The sequence below is a fragment of the Phyllobates terribilis genome, unplaced genomic scaffold, assembly GCF_046119375.1.
Source record: "Phyllobates terribilis strain yellow unplaced genomic scaffold, ASM4611937v1 Scaffold_1__5_contigs__length_1240528914, whole genome shotgun sequence".
Classification (NCBI taxonomy): domain Eukaryota; kingdom Metazoa; phylum Chordata; class Amphibia; order Anura; family Dendrobatidae; genus Phyllobates; species Phyllobates terribilis.
Window position 1 is genome coordinate 851,364,642 of NW_027362761.1, and position 25,672 is coordinate 851,390,313.

At 44.8% G+C, this 25,672-nt stretch overlaps 1 protein-coding gene across 2 annotated transcripts in view; it reads right to left on the bottom strand.

Annotated features, from left to right (window-relative positions):
- Window positions 1-25,672, bottom strand: part of LOC141153517 (tetraspanin-5) — a 215,835-nt gene that overhangs the window by 168,240 nt on the left and 21,923 nt on the right. Inside the window, exon 1 of one of the 2 annotated variants that reach the window (XM_073638397.1) lies at window positions 20,205-20,703. The exons of the other annotated variant lie outside the window; for it this stretch is intronic. Within the exon in view, the coding sequence (XP_073494498.1) occupies window positions 20,205-20,285 (81 nt within the window). The 5' untranslated portion in view covers window positions 20,286-20,703. Of the gene's footprint in view, window positions 1-20,204; window positions 20,704-25,672 lie in introns of those variants that run through there. 2 annotated transcript variants of the gene reach the window in all.

Sequence of the window (25,672 nt, forward strand, 5' to 3'; positions counted from 1 at the left end):
TATTATAAGACTAGACCATGTGGGAACCCTGTGACCCACATGAAAAACTCAGAAGCATGACAGCACTGTGCTCTGACATTCTTGTGGGTAGAGTAAGGCATGTGTTTGATGCCAAGAGAAGAGTTCCACTCATACTGAGAATAAAGCTTGTGATACAGTTGTGCTAGAGAGAGACGACAGCAGTAATGGTCATAGATAGAGATGAGAGAGTCAACTCAATGCAAATCGAATTTATGCTGACATTTTGGAAATTTTCTGGACCTGGCCACCTTGAAAAATATGCAATTTCCTTCACACAAATCTCCAGAAATGGCCACCCAGAGAAGGCCTATGTGACATCTGGAGTGGTCAGGCTAGCTTGCCATAATGCCTTGTATCTATCACATGAAATGGTATGACATAGTCAATCAGGAGAGACTATCTTAGCCTACATAATAAAAGAAGCAGGAAATGTAGCAGACATGACGCATGGGGAGAAGAGAATAATGTCATGTACATTTTTTCAGGGCAATTAGAGGCTTTGGACTACTCTCGATTTGGGTGAATCTGGTGAATTTGAATCTTAAGAGATTCACTCATTTCTAATCATAGAGGGTTCTGAAATTTACCAGGCATGTATTATCTCCTCCATTTTTATTGGAGTGGACCACCATAGCTGCAGCCGTGTGAGGTAAAGAGTTGTGCCAGTTTTAACCAGAGAGAATTGTGATTAAAAGACTACAAACTTTAGAGAGGCAATGTAGAGAGGGAAATAGAAAAGTGTTTGGCTAAGTATAAGTAAGCTTCTTCGATACATCCATTGGCCGTTTGTGTTAATTTACTCCAGAAAATATAAGTAAGAGTACCTTCCTATGAAAAGACATTAAAAGTGCAAAGTAAAATTATCCGTTCTGCCCAAACTATTTGGGCACGCTGTTTTCTTAGTACAAGTACCCCTGAGAAGTCAGTGACCATACCATACACACTAGGCATTACATCGGCACAATACAAGGAGCTGCTGGTGTAGGTGAATAAGCATAAGTAGGGCAAAAACAGCCACTCTGTCATCAATAGGCCACGGCCCCACTATCAGTATTTGATCAGTATTTTTTCTCAGGAGTGGGAGATAAAACCAGGAGTGGGTGATAAATGCAGAATTGGTGACTTGTTTCTATTATACCTTTTCTCTGATTGTTCCTCACCTGGTTTTGTCTCCCACTCCTGAGAAAAAATACTGACTGAATACTGATAGTGGGGCCATGGCCATAGTCTTACTATTCCTGCCTCTAATATATGGCAGAAAGAGTGGGGGCAACCTCTTTAGGAGTGGGCCACCACCCCCTTATATGAGCAGTACATGGCACTATATACTTGAATCTCTATGTACAGACAAAGGCAGCATCTTATTCATATATCCGTCTACCCAGTTCATTGTTATATACATTTGTGATTGAGGATAATGTCACATTTGCATGAAGCTGAAAAGTGGGGCCCTGGAGTTGGTCACTGGTGGGCCCTTGCACCCCAGTCCGACACTGGTCAGCCCTATAACGACATTTGGATGTCACAGGGAGATGTCCACTGAACGGAATCCCTTTATATGAGCCAGAGTAAGTACATACACAGTAGAATCCGCACCTTCTCTACAAGATGCAGAAATGCCACACAATAAATGCAGAAATGTATGGCCTTATGCAGATTTTCCAGGCGATAACCGCTGATCCCAGGGGTTAAAGAAGCTCATCCAAAGCACAAGAGTTATATTAATGAGACAACACTCTGCGACTATGAAGTTTATGTCCCTATGTCTGTCTCCAGCTATAATATGTATGTATTTTTGTCAATTATAAGTTACACATATATTAAAAATAAAACTTCCGCTGTGTGCTATGCTCTTTAGAGTTTAAGTATAGACGAAAATGTATAGCTTTAATGTGCTTTCTCTAACGTGATATCAAGAAAACACATAGTATAGAAATAATAAAGTACAACATAACCACTAATTGTTCTAGACACATTTCATGTGGTTGAAATGACATTCGGAGCCAGAGATTATGTTTTCTAAAGCTGATGGAACTATGAAAAAAATACTAGAGCATGGTTTGGCTGTGTAGTAAGCCATAATTACAGAATCTTTGATCAAGATGCCTTTTTGAGCACTTAAAACTATACAGTAAATAAACTTGAGAAAACCACAACTTCTTTGAAACCACTGAGGCCACATATGGATTTGGCCTTACCTAACCTGATACCGCCCAAGGAGCCATAGAGTCTATTGCCAACATGAAAATGCAATGTTCTTCTATAATATACTAACTATTGAACCCGTTCTACGCCTGGGTGGTGAGCATTTTTATTGGTATATGGTCTCCCATGCTGGTATGTGCTGCCCCCCTCCTGGTATTTGCGCTGCCCCCATCCTGTCTCCAACATCCTATACTGGTATGCATGGCACCCCTCATCCCCAATCCTGGTATGCATGGCACCCCTCATCCCCAATCCTGGTATGCATGGCACCCCTCACCCCCAATCCTGGTATGCATGGCACCCCTCATCCCCAATCCTGGTATGCATGGCACCCCTCACCCCAAATCCTGGAATGCGTGGCACCCATCATCCCAAATCCTGGTATGCGTGGCACCCCTCATCCCCAATCCTGGTATGCGTGGCACCCCTCATCCCCAATCCTGGTATGCATGGCACCCCTCACCCCCAATCCTGGTATGCATGGCACCCCTCATCCCCAATCCTGGTATGCATGGCACCCCTCACCCCAAATCCTGGAATGCGTGGCACCCATCATCCCAAATCCTGGTATGCGTGGCACCCCTCATCCCCAATCCTGGTATGCGTGGCACCCCTCATCCACAATCCTGTTATGCGTGGCACCCTTCATCCCCAATCCTGGTATGCATGGTACTCCTCATCCCTATCCTGGTATGCGTGGTACGCCGCACCCCTATCCCGGTATGCGTGGCACCCCTCACCCCCAATCCCAGTATGCATGGCACCACTCACCCCCAATCCCGGTATGCGTGGCACCCCTCACCCCCTATCCCAGTATGCGTGGCACCCCTCACCCCCAATCCCGGTATGCGTGGCACTCCTCACCCCCAATCCCAGTATGCATGGCATCCCTCACCCCCAATCCCGGTATGCATGGCACCCCTCACCCCCAATCCCGGTATGCATGGCACCCCTCACCCCCAATCCCGGTATGCATGGCACCCCCCACCCCCAATCCCGGTATGCATGGCACACCTCACCCCCAATCCCGGTATGCATGGCACCACCCATCCCTAATCCTGGTATGCATGGCACCCCTCATTCCCAATCCCGGTATGCATGGCACCCCTCATCCTTATCCTGGTATGATTGGTACCCCTCATCCTGGTATGCATGGTGCCCCACATTCCTATCCTGGTATGTATGGTACCACTCATCCCTATTCTGGTATGCATGGCACCCCTCACCCCCCAATCCTGGTATGCATGGTCCCCTCACCTCCCAATCCTGGTATGCATGGTCCCCTCACCCCCCAATCCTGGTATGCATGGTACCCCTCATCCTGGTATGCATGGTCCCCTTACCCCCCAATCCTGGTATGTGTGGTACCCCTCATCCCCCAATCCTGGTATGTATGGTACCCCTCACTCCCCAATCCTGGTATGCATGGTCCCCTCACCCCCCAATCCTGGTATGTATGGCCCCCTCATCCCCCAATCCTGGTATGCATGGTCCCCTCACCCCCCAATCCTGGTATGCGTGGTCCCCTCACCCCCCAATCCTGGTATGTATGGCACCCATCACCCCCCAATCCTGGTATGCATGGTCCCCTCACCCCCCAATCCTGGTATGTATGGCCCCCTCATCCCCCAGTCCTGGTATGCATGGTCCCCTCACCCCCCAATCCTGGTATGCGTGGTCCCCTCACCCCCCAATCCTGGTATGTATGGCACCCATCACCCCCCAATCCTGGTATGCATGGTCCCCTCACCCCCCAATCCTGGTATGCATACACACATACAAAAAAATAAACACTTATACTCATCTTTCTTCTCTGTGTTCCAGCGCTGCTGCATCCTGTTCTGCCGGAGGCCGGGGGAGGAGTGCGGCGCCAGAGCACCGCGCTGTCCAGCTACATTGTGCTGAAGACACACTGCAAATGTGTCTTCAGTAAAATGGCGCCGGATAGCGCTATGCACATGCCTCGATCCAACGCCTCACTCCTGCCTCAGTCACCGGCGAAGAGAGGCGCCGCGGCAACGCTCCTCCCGGTCAGGTAAGTATCTAAGTATGGTGCCGGAGATCGCGGTATGCGTTCAGTGTCTGTGCATACTGTGATCTCCGGCGCCATACTTAGATACTTACCTGTAACGGCTGGATGCGGTCTTCTGTCTGGAGCCCGACTGCGCGTCACGCATGCGCAGTCTATAAAGGCTTCAGACAGAGGGACGCATCCCTGGTTATATTATAGATACCCTTTATATTAAGGCCATACAATCAGGAAGTTCTCACAGGGGAGAAAAAAGCACGCTCTAAAGAGGACCTGTCACTGCTCTCTCGAGTATTCGTTTGGGTTTTTGTTTTTTTTTATTTTTTTTTTATAAATCCTCCATACCAAGGGGCCACATGATAGACCATGACTATTGTGCAGGGCCGAACTAATATTTTCAAACTTAATTCCGCTCATCATTACTATTATTATTGTATTATTAATTGTATTGCTTAATATTAAGAAGAATTAAGTATGTTGACTAGCTACTACTGTTAAAACGTGTTACGATAGGGCAGTATAATGCCCCCGCACGCACAATATGATGCTCACAGTGACCCCCACTCAGTATGATACCACCACAATTTCCACACTATGTATGATGCCCCCATATCGCCGCAACACAATATGATGTCTCCAATGCCCCCACACAAAGTATGATGGACTCCCCAGCCCCCCTGCACAGTATTATGGACATCACAACTTCTCTGACATAGTATGATACCCCTACAGCCCCCCACACACAGTACTATGGTCTCCACAGCCCCCCACACACAGTACTATGGTCTCCACAGCTCCCCACACACAGTACTATGGTCTCCACAGCCCCCCACACACAGTACTAAGGTCTCCACAGCTCCCCACACACAGTAATATGGCCTCCACAGTATGATGGATCCTGCAGCCCTCCACACATAGTATGATGAACCCCTCAGCTTCCCTCAACACACAATATGATGGACCCCACAGCATAGTCACACACACAATATGGTGGACCCCACAGGCCTCCAGACACACAATATGATGCCCTAAAATCCCCCACAGTATGATGGACCATCCACAGTCCCCTACACAGTATGATGGACACCACCGCCAGACACACAAAATAATTCCCCCACTCACTGTATATTGGCCCTCATAATTTACCCCAACTAATAGCTAACAATTAAAAAAAACAAAAAAAAAAATAAAACCACTCACTGAGCTGAGTTCCCCCCGCTGCTGCTCGCTCTGCTCAGTGTGTTGTGTATAGATGATTTAAAAAATAAACAAAATGAAAAAGAAAAACCGAATACTCAGGGAAGCAGTGGGAAGAAAAAAAGAGCAAAAGCTGGCCTCTTATGACCTGCTGACAGGTCCTTTTTAACAATTTTCTGAAGGGTACCTCCTGTGACCATCAGAGCCACTTCTTCCACCATAAGTTTAAAAGTGACAGCAGAAGAAACAGCAGATAAAGGTGCTAGATAGTAGTACAATCAGGGCTGCCATACAGCAAAATATTCATGCTACCCCTCCTGTAAATACACATCAATGGTTTTTACTTTAGAACTCTGCATTTGTAAAACTCCAAAGTTAATTGAAACTCAAGACCAGTCCTTAAGGCTATGTGCCCACGTTGCGGAAATGAAGCAGAAAATTTCTGCTTCATTTCCGCATGTCCTCTCCCGGAAAAACGCATGCGGAATTCCGCACGAGTTTACCGCGCGCTTATCGCGCGTTTACCACATGCGGAATTGCCTTGCGTTTTTAATGCATTGCACAAGGCAATTCCGCTTGCGGAAACGCAAAATTAATGAACATGCTGCGGATTTTTGAACGCAGCATAAACGCTGCGGAAAAATCCGCAGCGTGGGCATAGAACTTGCGGAATCCCCTTGGGTACCATGGGGAGCGGATTACCTAGCGTTTAACAAGCGTTTACGCTGCAGAAATTCGGCAGCGTAAACGCTTGAAAAACGCTACGTGGGCACGCAGCCTAAAACTAATTCAGATTTCAGATCAGACTCCAACTTGAATTGAACTTAATTCAGGCTCCAACTTGAAATCAGTCCCACGATCATCACTAAATTAATTCATAACCCAGACCTCAAAATTAATCAAATTAATTCAGACTATAATCCAGAAACCTAAAGTAATCTAGATGCAAGCCCATACGACAAAATTAATTAAGATTCCTGATCTTAAAATTCATTCAGATTTCATGTCTGACCTCAGTTCAGACCCTATAATGAATCCAAGCCAGATGTCAAATTAATTGAAACCCCAATCCAGGTCATAGACCTTATCATATTGTAAATTTAATGGCTGCCTCTATTCTATACCATTGAATCCATAGGAGTTTCCATATAACTTCACATGGTAAACAAGGTACGCAGTCCAGAAGACAGGTTTCTATGGAAAGTGATGGAGGAACTAATAACATACAATTTAAGGGACTGATACACAAGGACTAAGCAATGACCCAGTTACATTTTTTCTTCAATCTGCAAGGTGTAGTAAACTGACTTTCTAGCAAGCATATCTCTAATATCTCTAATTCTAAAACCATTTTTTTTTTTTATAAAGGAATTGTTTTACTTCTTGGGGCAATGTCCTAGTGTTTCTATAGAAACAGCATATATGATGTGACAAACGGCATGAAATAAAGAGCAGAGAATTTATGCTGAATATCCCATTTCTGTCCATGCTATAACCTGGCCAAACTAACACTGCTAATTGAGGTAATCTCCATAATATCATAAGGATTACTTTCCACACACAAACTGCTTCCTTTGAACTAACCTTCCCAGAGGATTTAGAGCAAGATACTCTATACAGGAAAGAAGTCATAACATCTATTTGTTTCCACTTCATGGTATCTTTTTTAGATCACTATGTGATCCCTGGTTTGCCCAGACAACTATATTAAAACCTGTTCAACAAGAAATGCATAGCATCCTTCTACTAAGGAAGGATTTGTAGTTTTTTGTACGATAAACTTTTAAAAAAAAAAAAAATTTTGATCACGATACATAAAGGTCTTTAAAGGAGATGTCTGGTCTTAAGCTACACGTCTGCAGTCAATCCTCACATTTAGTGCACTACGTGCTGTGAGAATTCTCCGGTGCCAGCACTGGGAGCGGAGAGCGCGTGACCGGAAGTATGCGATTTGCATACCGACAAGACTTGTAGCACAGACTCGAAGCTTAAGACCAGTCAACCCCTTTAAATATTCCAGTTTTTACATTGCCTATTAGAACAAATGCAGTAAATAGACAGATTCTGTCTCCTGCAGATTATCTGTAAGCTTTACCTTGTAGACTGGGAAAGAATAAACAGAAGAAACTCACTTTTTTGAAAATGCCACTTTAGGTTACATTAACATGGTCTGCATAAAGGAGTTGTCAACTACTGGGACAACCCCTTCAAAATCCCTATATTTCCCCGCAATAAAATAATAACACGTACACTCACATCCGGTGCTGACACTGTTCCAGCGGTATTGGCACTGGCTCACTGTGGCCACTCAATGGCCGCTTCACACCCCCTTCTTTGAACAAATCAGGCATCCGGAGGAAGAGATAGAGCAGCTGCAGCTATGACATCCTCCAAACATCAGTTACGTCCAAAGGAGGGGACAGTGCAGCAGCTGCTGATTGGCTGCAGGGATTGCATGACACTGTTATGTCATGCGATTCCTGTAGTCAATCATCCCCAGGAGAGCCGGTGCCGGTGCAGTTACAGAGGGTTTACTTGGGGAAATATAGGGATTGAGAAGGGTTTGTCAAAGTAGTGAACAACCCTCTTAATTAATCAGGCGAGTCACGTCTGCAATTTACAGCTACATATACCCAATCACATAGCAGATGGATATAGGAGCTGACTGTTACTTACAAGCTCTAGCCTGGTCTGTAAATAAAACAAAAACTAGACCATGCTGCAATTTTTTTTTTCACATAGGTTCTTGAGAAAAATAGACTGTGTGAACTAGCACGTAGGCTAACATTGGGTCCGTGTGCTGTCCATTTTCCACATGGACTGCACACGGACTCAATATAAAGTCCATGATACTGATCTCGGGCAACCTTTGTCATTTATCTTGGGCCTCTCACATCAGATAACCATGGCAGGCAACCATGGTCATTGCGTTGGCTTGGGATTTGCGTCTACAGTCAAAAAAACTCCCTGAGGTATCATCTTTTGGGACGTCTTTTAATTATACAGTGGTGGCCAAAAGTATTGGCACCCCTGCAATTCTGTCAGATAATACTCAGTTTCTTCCTGAAAATGATTGCAATCACAAATTCTTTGGTCTTATTATCTTCATTTAATTTGCTTGCAAGGAAAAAACACAAAAGAGAATGAAGCAAAAATCAAATCATTGATCATTTCACACAAAACTCCAAAAATGGGCCAGACAAAAGTATTGGCACCCTCAGCCTAATACTTGGTTGCACAACCTTTAGCCAAAATAACTGCGAACAACCGCTTCCGGTAACCATCAATGAGTTTCTTACAATGCTCTGCTGGAATTGTAGACCATTCTTCTTTGGCAAACTGCTCCAGGTCCCTGATATTTGAAGGGTGCCTTCTCCAAACTGCCATTTTGAGATCTCTCCACAGGTGTTCTATGGGATTCAGGTCTGGACTCATTGCTGGCCACCTTAAAAGTCTCCAGTGCTTTCTCTCAAACCATTTTATAGTGTTTTTGGAAGTGTGTTTTGGGTCATTGTCCTGCTGGAAGACCCATGACCTCTGAGGGAGACCCAGCTTTCTCACACTGGGCCCTACATTTTGCTGCAAAATTTGCTGGTAGTCTTCAGACTTCATAATACTATGCACACGGTCAAGCAGTCCAGTGCCAGAGGCAGCAAAGCAACCCCAAAACATCAGGGAACCTCCGCCATGTTTGACTGCCTCTTTTTTTTTCCTGTACACTCTATGTTGATGCTTTTTCCCAAAAAGCTCTAACTTTTGTCTCATCTGACCAGAGAACATTCTTCCAAAACGTTTTAGGCTTTCTCAGGTAAGTTTTGGCGAACTCCAGCCTGGCTTTTTTATGTCTCGGGGTAAGAAGTGGGGTCTTCCTGGGTATCCTACCATACAGTCCCTTTTCATTCAGACGCCGACAGATAGTACGGGTTGACACTGTTGTACCCTCGGACTGCAGGGCAGCTTGAACTTGTTAGGATGTTAGTCGAGGTTCTTTATCCACCATCCGCACAATCTTGCATTGAAATCTCTCGTCAATTTTTCTTTTCCGCCCACATCTAGGGAGGTTAGCCACAGTGCCATGGGCTTTAAACTTCTTGATGACACTGCGCACGGAAGACACAGGAACATTCAGGTCTTTGGAGATGGACTTGTAGCCTTGACATTGCTCATGCTTCCTCACAATTTGGTTTCTCAAGTCCTCAGACAGTTCTTTGGTCTTCTTTCTTTTCTCCATGCTCAATGTGGTACACACAAGGACACAGGACAGAGGTTGAGTCAACTTTAATCCATGTTAACTGGCTTCAAGTGTGATTTAGTTATTGCCAACACCTGTTAGGTGCCACAGGTAAGTTACAGGTGCTGTTAATTACACGAATTAGAGAAGCATCACATGATTTTTTCAAAGGGTGCCAATACTTTTGTCCACCCCCTTTTTTAGGTTTGGTGTGGAATTATATCCAATTTGGCTTTAGGACAATTCTTTTTGTGTTTTTTTCATTGAAGACAAATTAAATGAAGAGAATAATACCAAAGAATTTGTGATTGCAATCATTTTCAGGAAGAAACTGAGTATTATCTGACAGAATTGCAGGGGTGCCAATACTTTTGGCCACCACTGTAGCTATATCTGTATCTGTATTGACAACCAATAATCAGCTTTACAAGGCTATTCAATAGTATATCTGCCCAGTAATGTGGTTTCACTCTTCCCCCTTGATAGTGAATAACTAAGAAGATACACCATCTATGAGTCTTAAGAATCTGGGTGACAACATGCATGGCCCTAGTTAAATGTCTTAACATGCATGATCATTAAAGGGATATTCCCATCTTGTAAAATTAGTGAGCAAGCAATATACCATCACCTTAGTATCAGTGGGGGTCAGATCTATGGGACCCTGACAAATCCTGATAATGAACGAACTTCAGCGCTGAGCCCTTGCATGTACAGTGTAAAAAACGTGGTATACTACACTTTTTAACCGGCCAACCAAACAGTCTCCAGATATTTATACTAAAAATACACTTTATCGGTATATGTTTACATTTGCAAAAGTTTTGTATTTACTAACACACATCTGATGTACCAAATGTGGTGTGAAAAGGCAACATACCTATTGGTATCTTTATTAGCAAAACCTACAAGTTTATTTTTGTACTTTTTTCTACAAATGTTGAAATACATTTTTGTACATTTCACCTGTCCCCAAAAATAGCCATTCCTCATAGCTTTATAGTGAGGAATCTCGAACTGGAAATTCACTGGAGATTATTGACTGTCAGCAGGCAGAAGTAAATAATTAATGCGCACACTGGATTTGCTGGTTGTCCATTCAATTGCCATCAGCTTTGTCACACATACTATGTTCAGTATTTTTACATGTGCCATTATGACCTTAAATAACACAGCATGAAGCAAAAAATGTGTTTATAAGAGATGAGCGAATCTTTTGAAATTCAAATTTACCAGCTCCACCAAATTGTTCCCAAAATTTGTTCTGCGGCAAATTGATACGCTGCAAATTAAAAGAATTGCAAAGTCTTCAATTGCCCTGCAAAAACATGAATACCGCTCTGAAGTCTACTAGGAATGTATCTAACCCCTTTAAAGCTCTTTAACACAAACACATCCTTCGATTTCCATGAGTCTCATGTAAGTTCTCTCTGTGTTTTTCATGAATAAAACACGTACCCATTTCACGCTATGGGGCTGTTCACATGGTCGCGTTTTTTTGTGGACAGAACAGGCCACAAAAAAATCACATAGAAATGTCCATTTTTGATCAGAGTCACAAATTAAAATTAACCATACGAGTCTATGGATCCGTAAAAATCATGGACAGCACAAAGAGGACCTCAGTGTGCTATCCGTGTGCTGTCCATTATTAACATTGTAATGAATAGGAGAAGCTTTGTAACTTATTTATTTTTTCATCTGTGAAAATCACTGCTGAAACACAGATGATAAAAACTGACACCCTGACCAAATATTACTGATGAAACGCGGATCCAAAACACTGATGAACAATGGTCCATTTTCTTTAAGTATGATAAAAATCACGGACTTCCTCATTCATATCTTCTGGAAATGTAGTCTTATTAACCATTTTTAGGGCATGGTGGGAGGTTGGTAGAGAGCCTCTTCTACATTCGCCTTCCCCGGGACCTCCTAAATTACTTACTGAAGATTTGTCACCCCCCCCCCCCCCAAATTCATCTAGATCCATATGGACAACTGAAGGAAGTCCCTTAACCACACCCTGGAGAAATTGACAGAGATATGGGACCTCAGAAATGTCTATGACGCCACAACCAACTGCCTAAAAGCTTGATGGAGTCACGACCATAATACCGCTTTCCTTGATCCCTTTTCTTACTCCTTGTTTTGTGGTATGTAACCCAAACATCCCTCATTTTCATCTTCTCTTTTCTTGTCAAACATTGAATTGTACATGTTACTCAGAGAGTAAGATTTTATTATTCTTGTAAAATTGAAATAAAAATGACTGTTCTAAAAATCACGGACATCTGAATTAGGCCATTGTAATGTTAAAGTGACCTCAACATATATGGCAATGGGTAAACAGGTAGTAACTGTTGTGCTGTCACACACTATTTTTACAATTTCTTCAGTGTTTTATGAATTTCTCCCCTATCTCAATGGCTAAGCTGTGAGCTGTAAAGGCCTCTCACTATCCAGATTCAACACAAAATGGCTGCTTTTTTGGTTCCTGCTTTTATACAGGCTATGATACTCCCTCCTGATTGGCTAAGCTATACCATGTGATGTTATAGCTGAAAGGCATTATAGGGAAATCGGCTCAGTTGAGGTCGAGGTCGTGTGAGTCTTATCTCCTTGATGTAATCTTCAATGAGTAAAATGGAGGCAGTATGAATCGAATCGTAAATTGTTTGAATTAGCCGGGTTCAGTGAATTCCTAAATTCAATTTGCATTGAATCAATTCGCTCACTTTTAGTATTTTTGTATTAATCAGATTAGTTCAGGAATACTGTGTATTCATGTGTTTTGCAAGACAATAAATTTTGGATTTCACGCAATCTCTAAAACTATGATTTGATCCATCTAGAGTTTTAGGATGTGTGCACATGATTTTTTTTTAGGTTGTTAAAAATGACAAGTGCACACAGATTTTTTTAGGAGTTTTTGGAGTGGAAACCTTCAAATCATCCTCAAAAAGTCAAAATTCCTCAAATACTTTTGAGTTTTCATTCAGTTTTTTTCTTTGAAAACTTAGCAAAAAGACTCATACCCAGCAAATGTTTTTCCCTTATTGGCTATGTGCACATAGTTTTTTGAGGAGGCTTTGGAGCAAATACTGAGAGACAACTCTCCAAATCATCAGCACAAATGGAAAACTCCTCAAAAACTTAGATGTTCTACCCAGTTTCTGCTCCAAAAACTCTGCAAAAAAAACTCTTTGAGGAGTTTTTGGTCAAGTTTTTCTTTTTCTGAAGTGTTTTCAAAGTGTTTTTGATGCGTTTTGGAAGAGGTTTTTTTTTCACAAAACATTTTTGCGGACTTTTGATTGGACAGTACTGAGTATGGAGCGTATTTCATCATGAGCTGCCTCGAAAAAGTAAAATGCGCTTTCTTTTTTCCCACCAGGTATTTTTCAAAACCTAAAGTAGAAAAAATGCTTGGGACACTTACCAAATAAACAGCAAATTGGTTTTATAGTAGAAAAGAATAAAAGTCTTTCAAACATTTTTAGAGTATGTGCTTGGAAAACTCAGCAGATTTGCCTGAAATTAAAAGATGTCGTATACACAAACCTTTGGCCTGCTTGTTAGTAGTTTTCAGAAAAAAAAGTTTTTTTCTACAATGGGTTAAATGAACAGAAAAATAGAGGAAAACAAAAACAGGTAATGTATTTCTATGCAGCTGTCATGTGGATGCATTGTGGAGTCAGACATTCCCGTTTCATATACAGGTGCACGCCTCTTCGTGAATCTAGAGCAGTGTTTCCCAAACCCCATCCTCACGGACCCCCACAGGTCATGTTTTCAGGATCTCCTTAGTATTGCACAGGTGAGAGAATTCCTGATGCCTTGATGATACTTCAATCACCTGTGTAATACTAAGGAGATCCTGAAAACATGACCTGTGGGGGGCCGTGAGGATGGGGTTGGGAAACACTGATCTAGAGAATCTGATGAGCGACATGCACCTCCGTGCGCTACGCCACAAATCTTACTCCAGTCAGGGACTAGAGTGAGATTACTGGTATCAAGAACACCACAGCTTGTCATGTATTAAACGAGCTGAGGACAAATACAAGACATCTACACATTTGACACAAAATTAGTGAATTAGCATACCATACAATTGATGATAACATCATAGTATAGAAGCTTATATTACCTTTGTGAGAGAAATATAACTGTACAGTTTCCATTTGTAAGCTCTCAGCTTGCTTAGCAGACTCCATGCATAACATTAGGTTATAATTACGCCTAATTTCCACAATACTCATAAATGCATTCAGCGCCTTATAAATAAATGATAACAAGTGTCTGTCACTAAGAATCGCCCCAGTTTCATGACAGCTGCTACAAGTGGATCCTGGACCGCAGAAAACACTAGCAGAAATAAGGCGTAAAATCCCCATCTCACACAATATTCCTGGTACAGGCCTTGCTGTGTAGGGTAACAGGGTGCTGTCTGACGGATTTGAGCATACACCATCGACGGACATTTTAACGACCATGCCTTTCAAAAGAGATTTTTTTTGCTTATAAAATCCACATCATAGTAACTAAATGCATGTTTGACTGAGACAAATGTTCATATTAATAGGGCGGGATAAAAGGGGAAAGCTGTTGGCTCAAACTTCATTCATCTGGTAGAACAGCTGACAATTATATTAATATACCAGGGCAGCACGATTTCAGCCAAAAATATCCCCCGAGTTCAGTTAAAAATTTGTGTAGCATTTTTATGATGTCACCATGCTTTAAAGTTTGACAAAGGTATTGGCCATTTTAGTCCTTTTTAGTAGAGTTCTAAACTGTACCATCATCACAAAGCACCACTCCAGTGGGTTTTTCATTGCAGTGCTGGAGTGGTGCTTCTAATGTAACGCCGTCTACACTGTCTATCGCTGCCGCTCCCGCCTGTCTACAGCAGTTTGTAACCTGCCTCATCGCTCCAGTGTTTGCTGGAATGAGCCAGGGGTCGCTTTTCAATGTAAGTCTATGAAAGCCTCGTTCTGGCTCTCATAGACTTGCACTGAGAGTTGTGACGTAACTTCTGACTTATAGACAGTCAGAAATTGCTGTCACAAGATGACGCCCTCAATACTCAGCCAATCACTACCCACAGTGATGACCCACCTGAGTCAGTGATTGCCTAAGCAGGCAGTACTGGAAATTTCTGGTGTGTAGCGGTCAAGGACAGAAAGCAGAAACCAACTGGGACCAGGTGAACACTGGAACAACAGCTGCAAGGGATTAAGGAAGGTGGGTATTTAAGGGGTTCTCCAGCCAAATCTTATTTATTACTAGTGATGAGCGCAAGTGTCCGTTACTCGAGTTTGCTGAGGGTGCTCGGGTATGCACCGAGTATCGCGGGTGCTTGAGTGACATGTTCGAGTCCCCGCGGCCGCATGTTTCGCAGCTGTTAGACAGCTACAAAACATGCAGGGATTGTCAGGCAATCCCCACATGTTTTGTGGCTATTAGTACGGGGACTCGGACATGTTACTATTACCTACAGTATCTTGGGAATATCCATCAGTTTCAGCCATCCTGAGGATATTAATCACTTTCAGATAGGTAGTGTTCAGACACCAGGCATTCCAATAATAAGCTGCTAGTAGCTCTGGCAGTGGCCACATGTAAGCAATGAATGTTGCTGCTATTGAGTACTACACATCAGTTCCTATTCGAAAGAATAGGAGCTGATCTGCAGTACCTGGCAGTGGCAGCAACACATCTAATGGAACTGCACAGTGTAGCTCCATTCAATGTTTACATCCAGGAAAAGCTAATCACAGCTGATTGGTTGGGTTACTAGGTATCAGACCCCATAGACCTGATATTGATGATCTACTGCTTGCAGGGTGCAAGGGAACCCTGCTCAGCTGCCTACCCTAATGTTTGGAACGTTCTCTATGATACAGGTGGTGCGGTGGTGTAATCATGCCACCTGTGCCATTCTGCAGGAGCCGGGCCTAAAGAAGCCAGGCGTCAAAGTGATGGTGTTGAAGCATCAGCATCAACAGGTGAGTTCTTTCTAGGTGTGGGTGCATTTTTAAGCAGGAGTGCTGTGTGGACCATTGTTCGATCATGGGCACACTATGGAGCACTCTTTGATTAGGTGGCATAGTGTCAGGCCCAGTTTAATCAAGAAGTGCAGTGTTAGACACAGTTTTATCAGGAGCATAGTGTGGAGAACAGATTGATCAGTAGAACAGTGTATGGTACCAGTATGGGGAACAGTTTGGTCAGGGGGTAAAGTTTGAGTTACAGTTTGATCTGTGTAATCATTAGGCATATTATATTCAGGGGGCACAGTGTGTAGGGCACAATGTAACCAGAAGCACATTGTGAGAATGTTCTGCAGGAACAGAAGATATATCTGCAGCAATCTGCAGAGAAGAGTCCTGGCTGGGAGAAGATGTCATGGTGGTCTGAGCCAGATGGAAAAGAAAATCCCATTAGCGAAGAGATCACCTGTGAGTCACTGATGCCAATGTGTATTTTGCCACTGACTGTACTGTAGTCATTTGTATGGTTTATGATGTGAGGTAACATTCTTGTTTGGGAAATAACTAAACTCACTATATCTTTATTACTGTTATGGCCAAACTTGACAGGGGCGGAACTACCGCCCGTGCAGCCGGTTCATTGAACGGGGGCCCCGAGGGAGAGGGGGCCCCTCCAGCCTCCAGCAGGGCCGCCATCAGGGCATGACTGCCCTGACTCCAGTATGGGGCCCGGCCGGTAGGGGCCCCCTCGGGGGCCCCCCTCTTGTGCGTCTCTCTCCTCATGGGGCCCCCGGCCCCATGCTATGCGCCGGGTCCGGGACTTTTCAGCGCTGAGCTGCGCTGTTGCAGCAGCGCCTTCATGATTCCCCTGACTTCCGGTCATGTGACGGTGCCGTCACATGGCCGGAAGTCAGGAGAACCTGCTGTCAGCGATTTGGACGAGCGCCAGGATTCTGCAGGGATCGCATGGGGGTAAGTATAACAAGTTTTATTTTTTTTAAAATACAATTAACTAGGAGTGGAGAGATGGGAGATGCACATGTGTGTGTGTGTGGGGGGGAGATGGGAGATGCACATGTGTGTGTGTGTGTGGGGGGGAGATGGGAGATGCACATGTGTGTGGGGGGGTGAGATGGGAGATGCACATGTGTGTGGGGGGGATGGGAGATGCACATGTGTGTGGGGGGGGGGAGATGGGAGATGCACATGTGTGGGGGGGGGAGATGGGAGATGCACATGTGTTGGGGGGGAGATGGGAGATGCACATGTGTGGGGGGGGAGATGGGAGATGCACATGTGTGGGGGGGGATGGGAGATGCACATGTGGTGGGGGGAGATGGGAGATGCACATGTGTGGGGGGGGGAGATGGGAGATGCACATGTGTGGGGGGGGGAGATGGGAGATGCACATGTGTGGGGGGGGTGGGAGATGCACATGTGGTGGGGGGGAGATGGGAGATGCACATGTGTGGGGGGGGAGATGGGAGATGCACATGTGGGGGGGGTGAGAGAGGTGCACATGTGGTGGAGGGGGATGAGAGAGGGGCACATGTGGGGGAGGGGGATGAGAGAGGGGCACATGTGGGGGAGGGGGATGAGAGAGGGGCACATGTGGGGGAGGGGGACGAGAGGGGCACATGTGGGGGAGGGGGTGAGAGATGTGCACATGGGGGGGATGAGAGCTGCACATGGGGAGGTTTGAGAGCTGCACATGGGGGAATTGGGAGTAGGGGGATAATGAGCTGCACATAACGAATGTGGGGTGGGGGAGAGTAAATGATAAATGATGATGGGGTGGGGAGAGCACGGACATGATATAATGAATTGGGGCAGGGGGTGCATGTAAATATTGAATGCGGGGAGCAGGAAGTATAGAGTAGGGGGCGTTGCGGATGCAGGAGTGTGACTGGTAACAAATTGGCGGAAAGAGTAGAGGTTCTAATTAAATTATATATTAAGTGCCTATTTACAGTTAATGGGGGCACAGTGGTGGATTACAATTTATATTTGGAATGGTAGGTTGCATAATAACTAACCATATATTGATGGTGGATGCACGTCTGTATTCAGCTGCGTAATGTAGAAGTTGGGGAATGTGCTCTAGATAACTGTGTTATTTTATGCAGAGACGAGTCCTGGCTGGAAGACGTGATGGCGGTCTGTGCTGGATGAAGGAGAAAAGCGAAGATGAAGGACTTCACCTAGAGACGTCACCGGTGAGTCAGTCTATTACATGTACACTGTGTATAATGTCACTGGTGATCACTGTATTACCTGTACACTGACACTATATACAGAGCTCCTGTGTATAATGTCACTGATGATCACTGTATTACCTGTACACTGACACTATATACAGAGCTCCTGTGTATAATTTCACTGGTGATCACTTCATTACCTGTACACTGACACTATATACAGAGCTCCTGTGTATAATGTCACTGGTGATCCCTGTATTACCTGTACACTGACACTATATACAAAGCTCCTGTGTATAATGTCACTGATGATCACTGTATTACCTGTACACTATATACAGAGCTCCTGTGTATAATGTCACTGGTGATCACTGTATTACCTGTACACTGACACTATATACAGAGCTCCTGTGTATAATTTCACTGGTGATCACTAGATTACCTGGACACTTACGTTATACATACCATGTATAGAGCTCCCGTGTATAATGACACTTATGGTAATATTAGTAATGTGGTGGTAATATTAGTAATGTAGTGGTAATATGTGGTCTGGTCATGGTGTGGCAGTTTTTCTCCCTTCTGTGTGGTATTATTCGGTCACTATGTTGTGGTAATATGTGGTCTGGTCATGGTGTGGCGGTATTCCCTGTATGTGGTATTATTGGTCATTTAAAAAAAAAATGTATATGACACATTCCCTTAAAGAAAACTAAATAAAAATATATCTAAAAAGAGTATTGGATATTTTAAGAAAATTATAATAGGTTAGAGTAGGGCCCGCCCAGAAGAGTCTACCTTATCATGGTGGCGGCTTTAAAAATCTTTTGGCCAAAACAAAAGCTGATGGCTATGTATGTGGCGCCGTCACATGGCCGAACGTCAGGAGAACCTGGTGGCAGCGACGTGGACGAGCGCCAGGATTCTGCAGGGATTGCATGGGGGTAAGTATAACAAGTTTTATTTTTTTTAAATACAATTAATTAACTATGAGTGGGGGGAATCAGAGATGCACATGGGGGGGGTGAGAGATGCACATGGGGGGGGTGAGAGATGCACATGGGGGGGGTGTGAGATGCACATGGGGGGTGAGAGATGCACATGGGGGGGTGAGAGATGCACATGGGGGGGTGAGAGATGCACATGGGGGGGGTGAGAGATGCACATGGGGGGGTGAGAGATGCACATGGGGGGGGTGAGAGATGCACATGGGGGGGGTGAGAGATGCACATGGGGGGGTGAGAGATGCACATGGGGGGGTGAGAGATGCACATGGGGGGGTGAGAGATGCACATGGGGGGGATGAGAGATGCACATGGGGGGGATGAGAGATGCACATGGGGGGGATGAGAGATGCACATGGGGGGGATGAGAGATGCACGGGGGGTGAGAGCTGCACATGGGGGGGTGAGAGATGCACATAGGGGGTTATGTTTACATAACTTTGTTGCCTTATGAAGGGCAGGGGGGGCCCCCCAAAATTTCTTGCACAGGGGCCCACTACAGTCTGTGTCCGCCCCTGCTTGAAGCTATAGTTTTACAGAGTGCAAACGTCTATGGCAGTAGAGTAATCTGACTTAGTATGGGATTTTGTACTGAGCTTGGTTGTGGCTCTGTATATGTTCAGAATTCTGGTGCATTAAGCTTTCCTCTTATACTATAGTCGTACTTGAAACTTTTGTTTTGGAGGGTTGTAGCATAAAGTTGGGAAGCTTATTGCTTCCTGCCTTCACATGGAACACTATCCGAATAAATCATCTACACTCATCAATAGTACAAAACTTGCACATAATCTATACTGTGATGTGGTAAGCCAGATTGAAATCTGGAAGCGGAGGCACACTTTATAGGCGGAGGTTCTTTCTAGCAAACTACTGTTAGATATAATATATTTATTAGCATTTCACATTAATATATAGTGTATTTGGACTATTGTAAATATTTTATTGCAATAATATCTAGAGTATATAGAATATTGACATTTTTTCTTTTGGTTATGGAATAAGTTTCTATGGTGGAATACATGTTGCGTACCATAGATACAGATTTTTTGCATCCAAGTAGGGAACCTGTTAAAAATTTGAATCCCACGGCCTATGTTAGTAGAGGCGACTGAGCGACCTGTAACCCTAAATGACCAGAGAGGGCACAACGGCTATGTAGTAACTGACATATCTCATCCATGAACCCCACAATGTATAAATCATATATAAACAGTATAGATTGTACCATCCCCTGGAGTGAAACACGGAGGCAAGTGTAGAGTCATTGTAGATTATTAACTACCCCAAGTGAAGAAGTGGAAATAGGATAAGAATGACACTTACCCAGAAGATGACATTGAAGGCGAATATAAAATATTTGATGCAGCAGCTGACCTCAGGACCCTTGTAATGCTTCCCGGACATTGTGCGGGTGCATGAAGGCAAATCCCCTAGCTGGCTGCGGGGGAGATCAGGACTCAGAGCCCGGGAAGGAGCCAGGTGTAAGCCGTAGTGCCAGGCCTATAGCCTAGGGACCTCCAATCACTGTGTGCGCTGCTCGGTGTGTATGTGTGTGAGGGTGGGCTTCAACTAGAGCCCGTATATTGCAGTGTGCTGGGAACAGTGTGTGTACACTGGAGAAAATGCATCATCCGTGTGTGTGTGTATATATATATATATATATATATATATATTCTGTACGGATGGAAGCCGTATGTGCAGCAGATCTACGGCACTGTGTCACTTAGCCATGCAGAGTGGACGTCAGTCCATGTTATGCCCTATGTGACAGCTTAATCCTCCGTCCGTCCCGCCCTCCCTCCCGGGTGATGTAGAGGATCCAGACTGATAGCAGCAGACAGAATAGCCGGCTTCCTCCAGCAGACACTCCTTCCATCCTGTCAGTGTGTGCACCCCTCCCTTCACTGTGCTCCAGCCCCCTCCCCTCAATTCACAGGGGTGGTAGTGTACTGTACACCACATGATACGGTTACACATCCCTCCTCACTGTATCCTTATTCCTAAGTGTGTATTGTTCTGATATATGTTGTGTTTGGACGTGTGTATATTGTATATAGCAAGCAGTCTTCTATACGGCTATAGATATGGGTGTTTGGTGGGGGGCAGAGGGGACGGGGTTGTTCACTTGGATTTTTTGGGTTGTTTGGGTTAAAACTGGCACTTGCCTGACCTGGCCTAAGCACGTTGGAGATAGACTGAAGCATGAGATGCCCGGCCAAACACTGCTACTGCAGGGGTAGATTGCGGGCTCAAGTCGGGAATTTTCATGTTTACCTATGGACTAAATGTATACATACTGCATATATATATATATATTCATAGTTAATAGAGAAACATATATCTATATATATATATATATAATATTGAGTTTAATATTAAAAAACATTTTTGCTGTTGTTCAGATTATTTATTGCTTCTTACTTGGGCAAGAGACCGCTATAGATGAGCTGGATGCTGCTGTTGCTGTTTCTCTTTTTTTGGGAAATCTTCTTCATGGCTGCTCCTTCGATTCGAACCAGTGACCTTTTGCTTGAGAATCAACCTGAGAACAGGTTGTGATTTGTAGTATACAGGAAGAAGAAGATTTTTTCACCACCAGGAGCAAAACAGTAACAATGCAGTGACATGGCAAGAATCTGCATAACTAATCATATTCTAAATAGTTCCAAGTCAAATTTATATATGAGATAGCCAAGATGATTGTCTATAAAATGATAGTAGTCTCACGTTCGAAGCAGCAGTGGATGGTGAGATATGGAGCCTGAAAGTCAAAAGTTCAAAATATTGTTACTCTCTTGCTCATCAGTGTATACCCACCACACCCTTCTCTTTTATGAACTATGGCCGTTACTCCTTCCCCCTTAAGAATTGTACCACCACACCATCAAGCCATATGAACTATGAACGCAATACCTTCCTACCTTACAGACTATGATGCCACACCTTCCTCCCTTATGAACTATGGTTTCCACACTGTCCCCACTTCACACTGTCCTTATCTCCACATTGCCTCCTCATGCTGCTCCTCCCTCCATGCTCTCCTGACCTTCAGTGTCACCCCATGCTGCAACCTCTCCATACTTTGCCCCCTCTTCATCGTGTTCAAACCCACACTACTCCTTTTCCATACTGTGCCACGTCTTCAAACTGTCCCTTCTCCATAGTGTGCCATTATACTATTCCTCACTCTGTACACTGATCTTGCCCATACCGTGCCCTCATATATCCTTTTTTTGTATACTGACCCCTACCATAGTGTACCCTTACACTATGGCCACCACACCATCCCCCCATATGAATTATGACCATCACACTGTCCGCCCTTATAAACTTTAACTGCCACACCATCATACCTTATGAACTATGATGTCACACCATTCTCCCTTATGGTCTTCCTACTGTCCCCACTTCACACTGTTCTGATCTTCACACTTTCCCCATGCTGCTGTCCATCTATGCTCTCCCTATCTTCTGTGTCCCTCCATGCTGCCACCTCTCCACACTTTGCTATCTCTTCCCAAAACTGTTCCTACCCACACTGCTCCCTTTTTCATACTGTGCCCTCTGTATACTGGCCCCACCCATCCTTTGTCCTCATACATCCTTCATAAACCAACGCTAGGTCCCAGCCAATAATAGCGGCACCAATCTCTCAACTTGAAATGTAGAGGATAAGCAATGAGAGAGTCATAATGATAAAAATTAACTTTTATTTAAATTATTAAAACGAAATGGGGTAAAACAGACATAACACACATAACCAAACCAGGGCCTAATAAAGGTCTTTAATACCAAATAAAGGTGCTCAATGTCAACAGTGCACATTAAAAAATGGATCAATCTCACCCATTTGTTATAAAGATTCAACGTAGGTAGATAATAATAATAATAATATTTTTTTATTTTTATAGAGCCAACATATTCCGCAGCACTTTACAATTTTAGGGGGGGCTTGAACAGACAAAAAAACATTACAGAATATGCATAACTGAGATATTAAAAGGAGTGAGGGCCCTGCTCGCAAGCTTACAGTTTATGAGGAAATAGGGGGATAATTTAGGAGCTCAAGGAGAATGGGGGAGAATGTGCTAAAATCCCCTGTCGTGCCCCTCATAATTGCTCCTGCCCTGATAAGGGCAATAATCTAGTGTGGTCTTAATATAGACAAAAAGTTAACCCAATAGAACCCTCCCAACGCGTTTCACGTAAGCAGGAATCATCAGGGGAGTGTTCGGGGGTTAGTAAGGTTCTATAGAAACTTAAAAACTGGAGTACATGTAAGTTACAAGGTGGAGTCCTGTAGTGACAGGAATCCCCACAATGGACGTGCAGAGTGCTACATAGTCTTAAGCAGTGCAAGGGTAAGGAGGCACTGAGATCCAAAATAGAAGGAAATAAATAGATCCTCAACAATTAGAGGCACCTCTTTTCCCGTTGAGGTGTCTGACGTCATATTTCTGGTGGGGAACCTGTACAAAGCAAGTCAGAAAGATGCACTCCCATGGTTGTGTGGCGCCCCTGAGGGTTCAGTGGCCACAGAGATACTGCACCTCACCCAGAGGTGTGGTGTCTCCTTCTCTCAGGTAAGGAGGGCGTGCTGCCCGGAACTCCAACACCCGCATTCAACACTACACTACTCCAGGCCGGCTGGAAGGGCATTATGCACTTTTTCTGCTGCCCTGTCCCTGGCTGGAGTGGGGGGAACCAAAGAGAGGGGGAACCAGTAGTGGGTGTGGGTGGAGGATGTAGAATTGAGGAGCACCATTATAGGAGGTATATATAGGGAAGCCATCTTAGAGTAGATGGTTCAGAAGTTCAGTCAGTGTGTAGTAAGGAGAGGAGGGGAGCAGAGTCTCTTCAGGAGCTCTGCTCCATGACTGGGGCCTAGTAAGAGAGGCCCAGGAGGGGAGCAGAGGAGAAAGGCTCCGGTAACGTAAGAGATCCCAGGGGTACGGAAGGAGCAGGAAGACACCCGTACGCCCGAGTCTGCCAAGTGTCAGAGGGATCAGGCCGCAAGAAGGGAACCGGTCCCTGGACCAGCAGTGTTACTCCAGGTCTCGGCTGGAAAAACCGGAGGCTTCTGCACTTCCATGGTGCAGTTGCCACAACCTCACCCTAGTCACCGTGAAGGGCACCAAATAGGTCCGGGAACTCCACGTTACCCAGATTGACTTCAGAGTACCCGATCGGGACTTTGTGTGGAGAACCGCAAGGCAGGAGGGAGAAGACCCGGCGCGAGAAGTCGGTCTAGTAAGGAACATAAAGAAAGCGGGGTTCCGTCAAGCGCTCCTGATATACTTGAGAAAGTGCTGAACCCCTTGTCTTGTAGACGTAGTGCAACGCGGGAGGCTGACACCCGTACAGTGTACCTGAGGAACTTGAACAGAACTGTGAGTAAAACTCGGATGACTGCACTCCCCTGCCTCCGTCAGTTATTTCCGCTGCGCCATCTCTCTCTTCTGCACTGCAACGCCCAGTATCACCATCTGTACCTACACTGCCCCGGGGCCCCGCTCCGCCTGTGGGGAGCAGAAAAATCCCAGCTGCCATCCCATCACCCCCGGAGTTCTGCAGCAGAACCGGTAACTATTACCGGAAACCTCAGGTGGCGTCACGAGACAAACTGTACACTAAAACCCCTTTTCAAGAGAGACCCCAGAGTACGGGCCCAGGAGCCGACTGCCGTGACATCCTAGACAAGGTAAAAGGCCCGGGTACCGAGTCCCCTATATCCCCCTGGGCGAGACAGTTGCATAGGGGCCGGGGGATGCGCTATGTAGCTCTTATTACTATTAGCCATGGTGATATGAGGCGCCTGACACATGACAGAGGCATGCCCATAATGGCAGTTAGTCGCACAGAACGAGAAGGACCCACCCATTGTGGGCATAGAAGGTACAAAAGGGCGCGAAGAGCTGTCCAGCCCTCCAGAGGTTATGCCTACCGGAGAAATTGTCCTGATTGGAAGTGCCAGTCCACAGTGGGGCGTGGTCGCTTCAGTAAAGTAAAGTGTAAGGAGTGACTCAGGAAGACATGCAGAGGAGATAGAGAAATGAGATGGTTGTTCAGTACAGACCAAAAGTTTGGACACACCTTCTCATTTAAAGGTTTTTCTGTATTTTCTTGACTATGAAAATTTTACATTCACACTGAAGGCATCAAAACTATGAATTAACACATGTGGAATTATATAATTAACAAAAAAGTGTGAATCAACTGAAAATATGTCTTATATTCTAGGTTCTTCAAAGTAGCCACCTTTTGCTTTGATGACTGCTTTGAACACTCTTGGCATTCTCTTGATGAGCTTCAAGAGGTAGTTACCGGAAATGGTCTTCCAACAATCTTGAAGGAGTTCCCAGAGATGCTTAGCACTTGTTGGCCCTTTTGCCTTCACTCTGCGGTCCAGCTCACCCCAAACCATCTCGATTGGGTTCAGGTCTGGTGACTGTGGAGGCCAGGTCATCTGGTGTAGCACCCCATCACTCTCCTTCTTGGTCAAATAGCCCTTACACAGCCTGGAGGTGTGTTTGGGGTCATTGTCCTGTTGAAAAATAAATGATGGTCCAACTAAACGTAAACCGGATGGAATAGCATGCCACTGCAAGATGCTGTGGTAGCCATGCTGGTTCAGTATGCATTCAATTTTGAATAAATCCCCAACAGTGTCACCAGCAAAGCACCCCCACACCATCACACCTCCTCCTCCATGCTTCACGGTGGGAACCAGGCATGTAGAGTCCATCCGTTCACCTTTTCTGCGTCACACAAAGACACGGTGGTTGGAACCA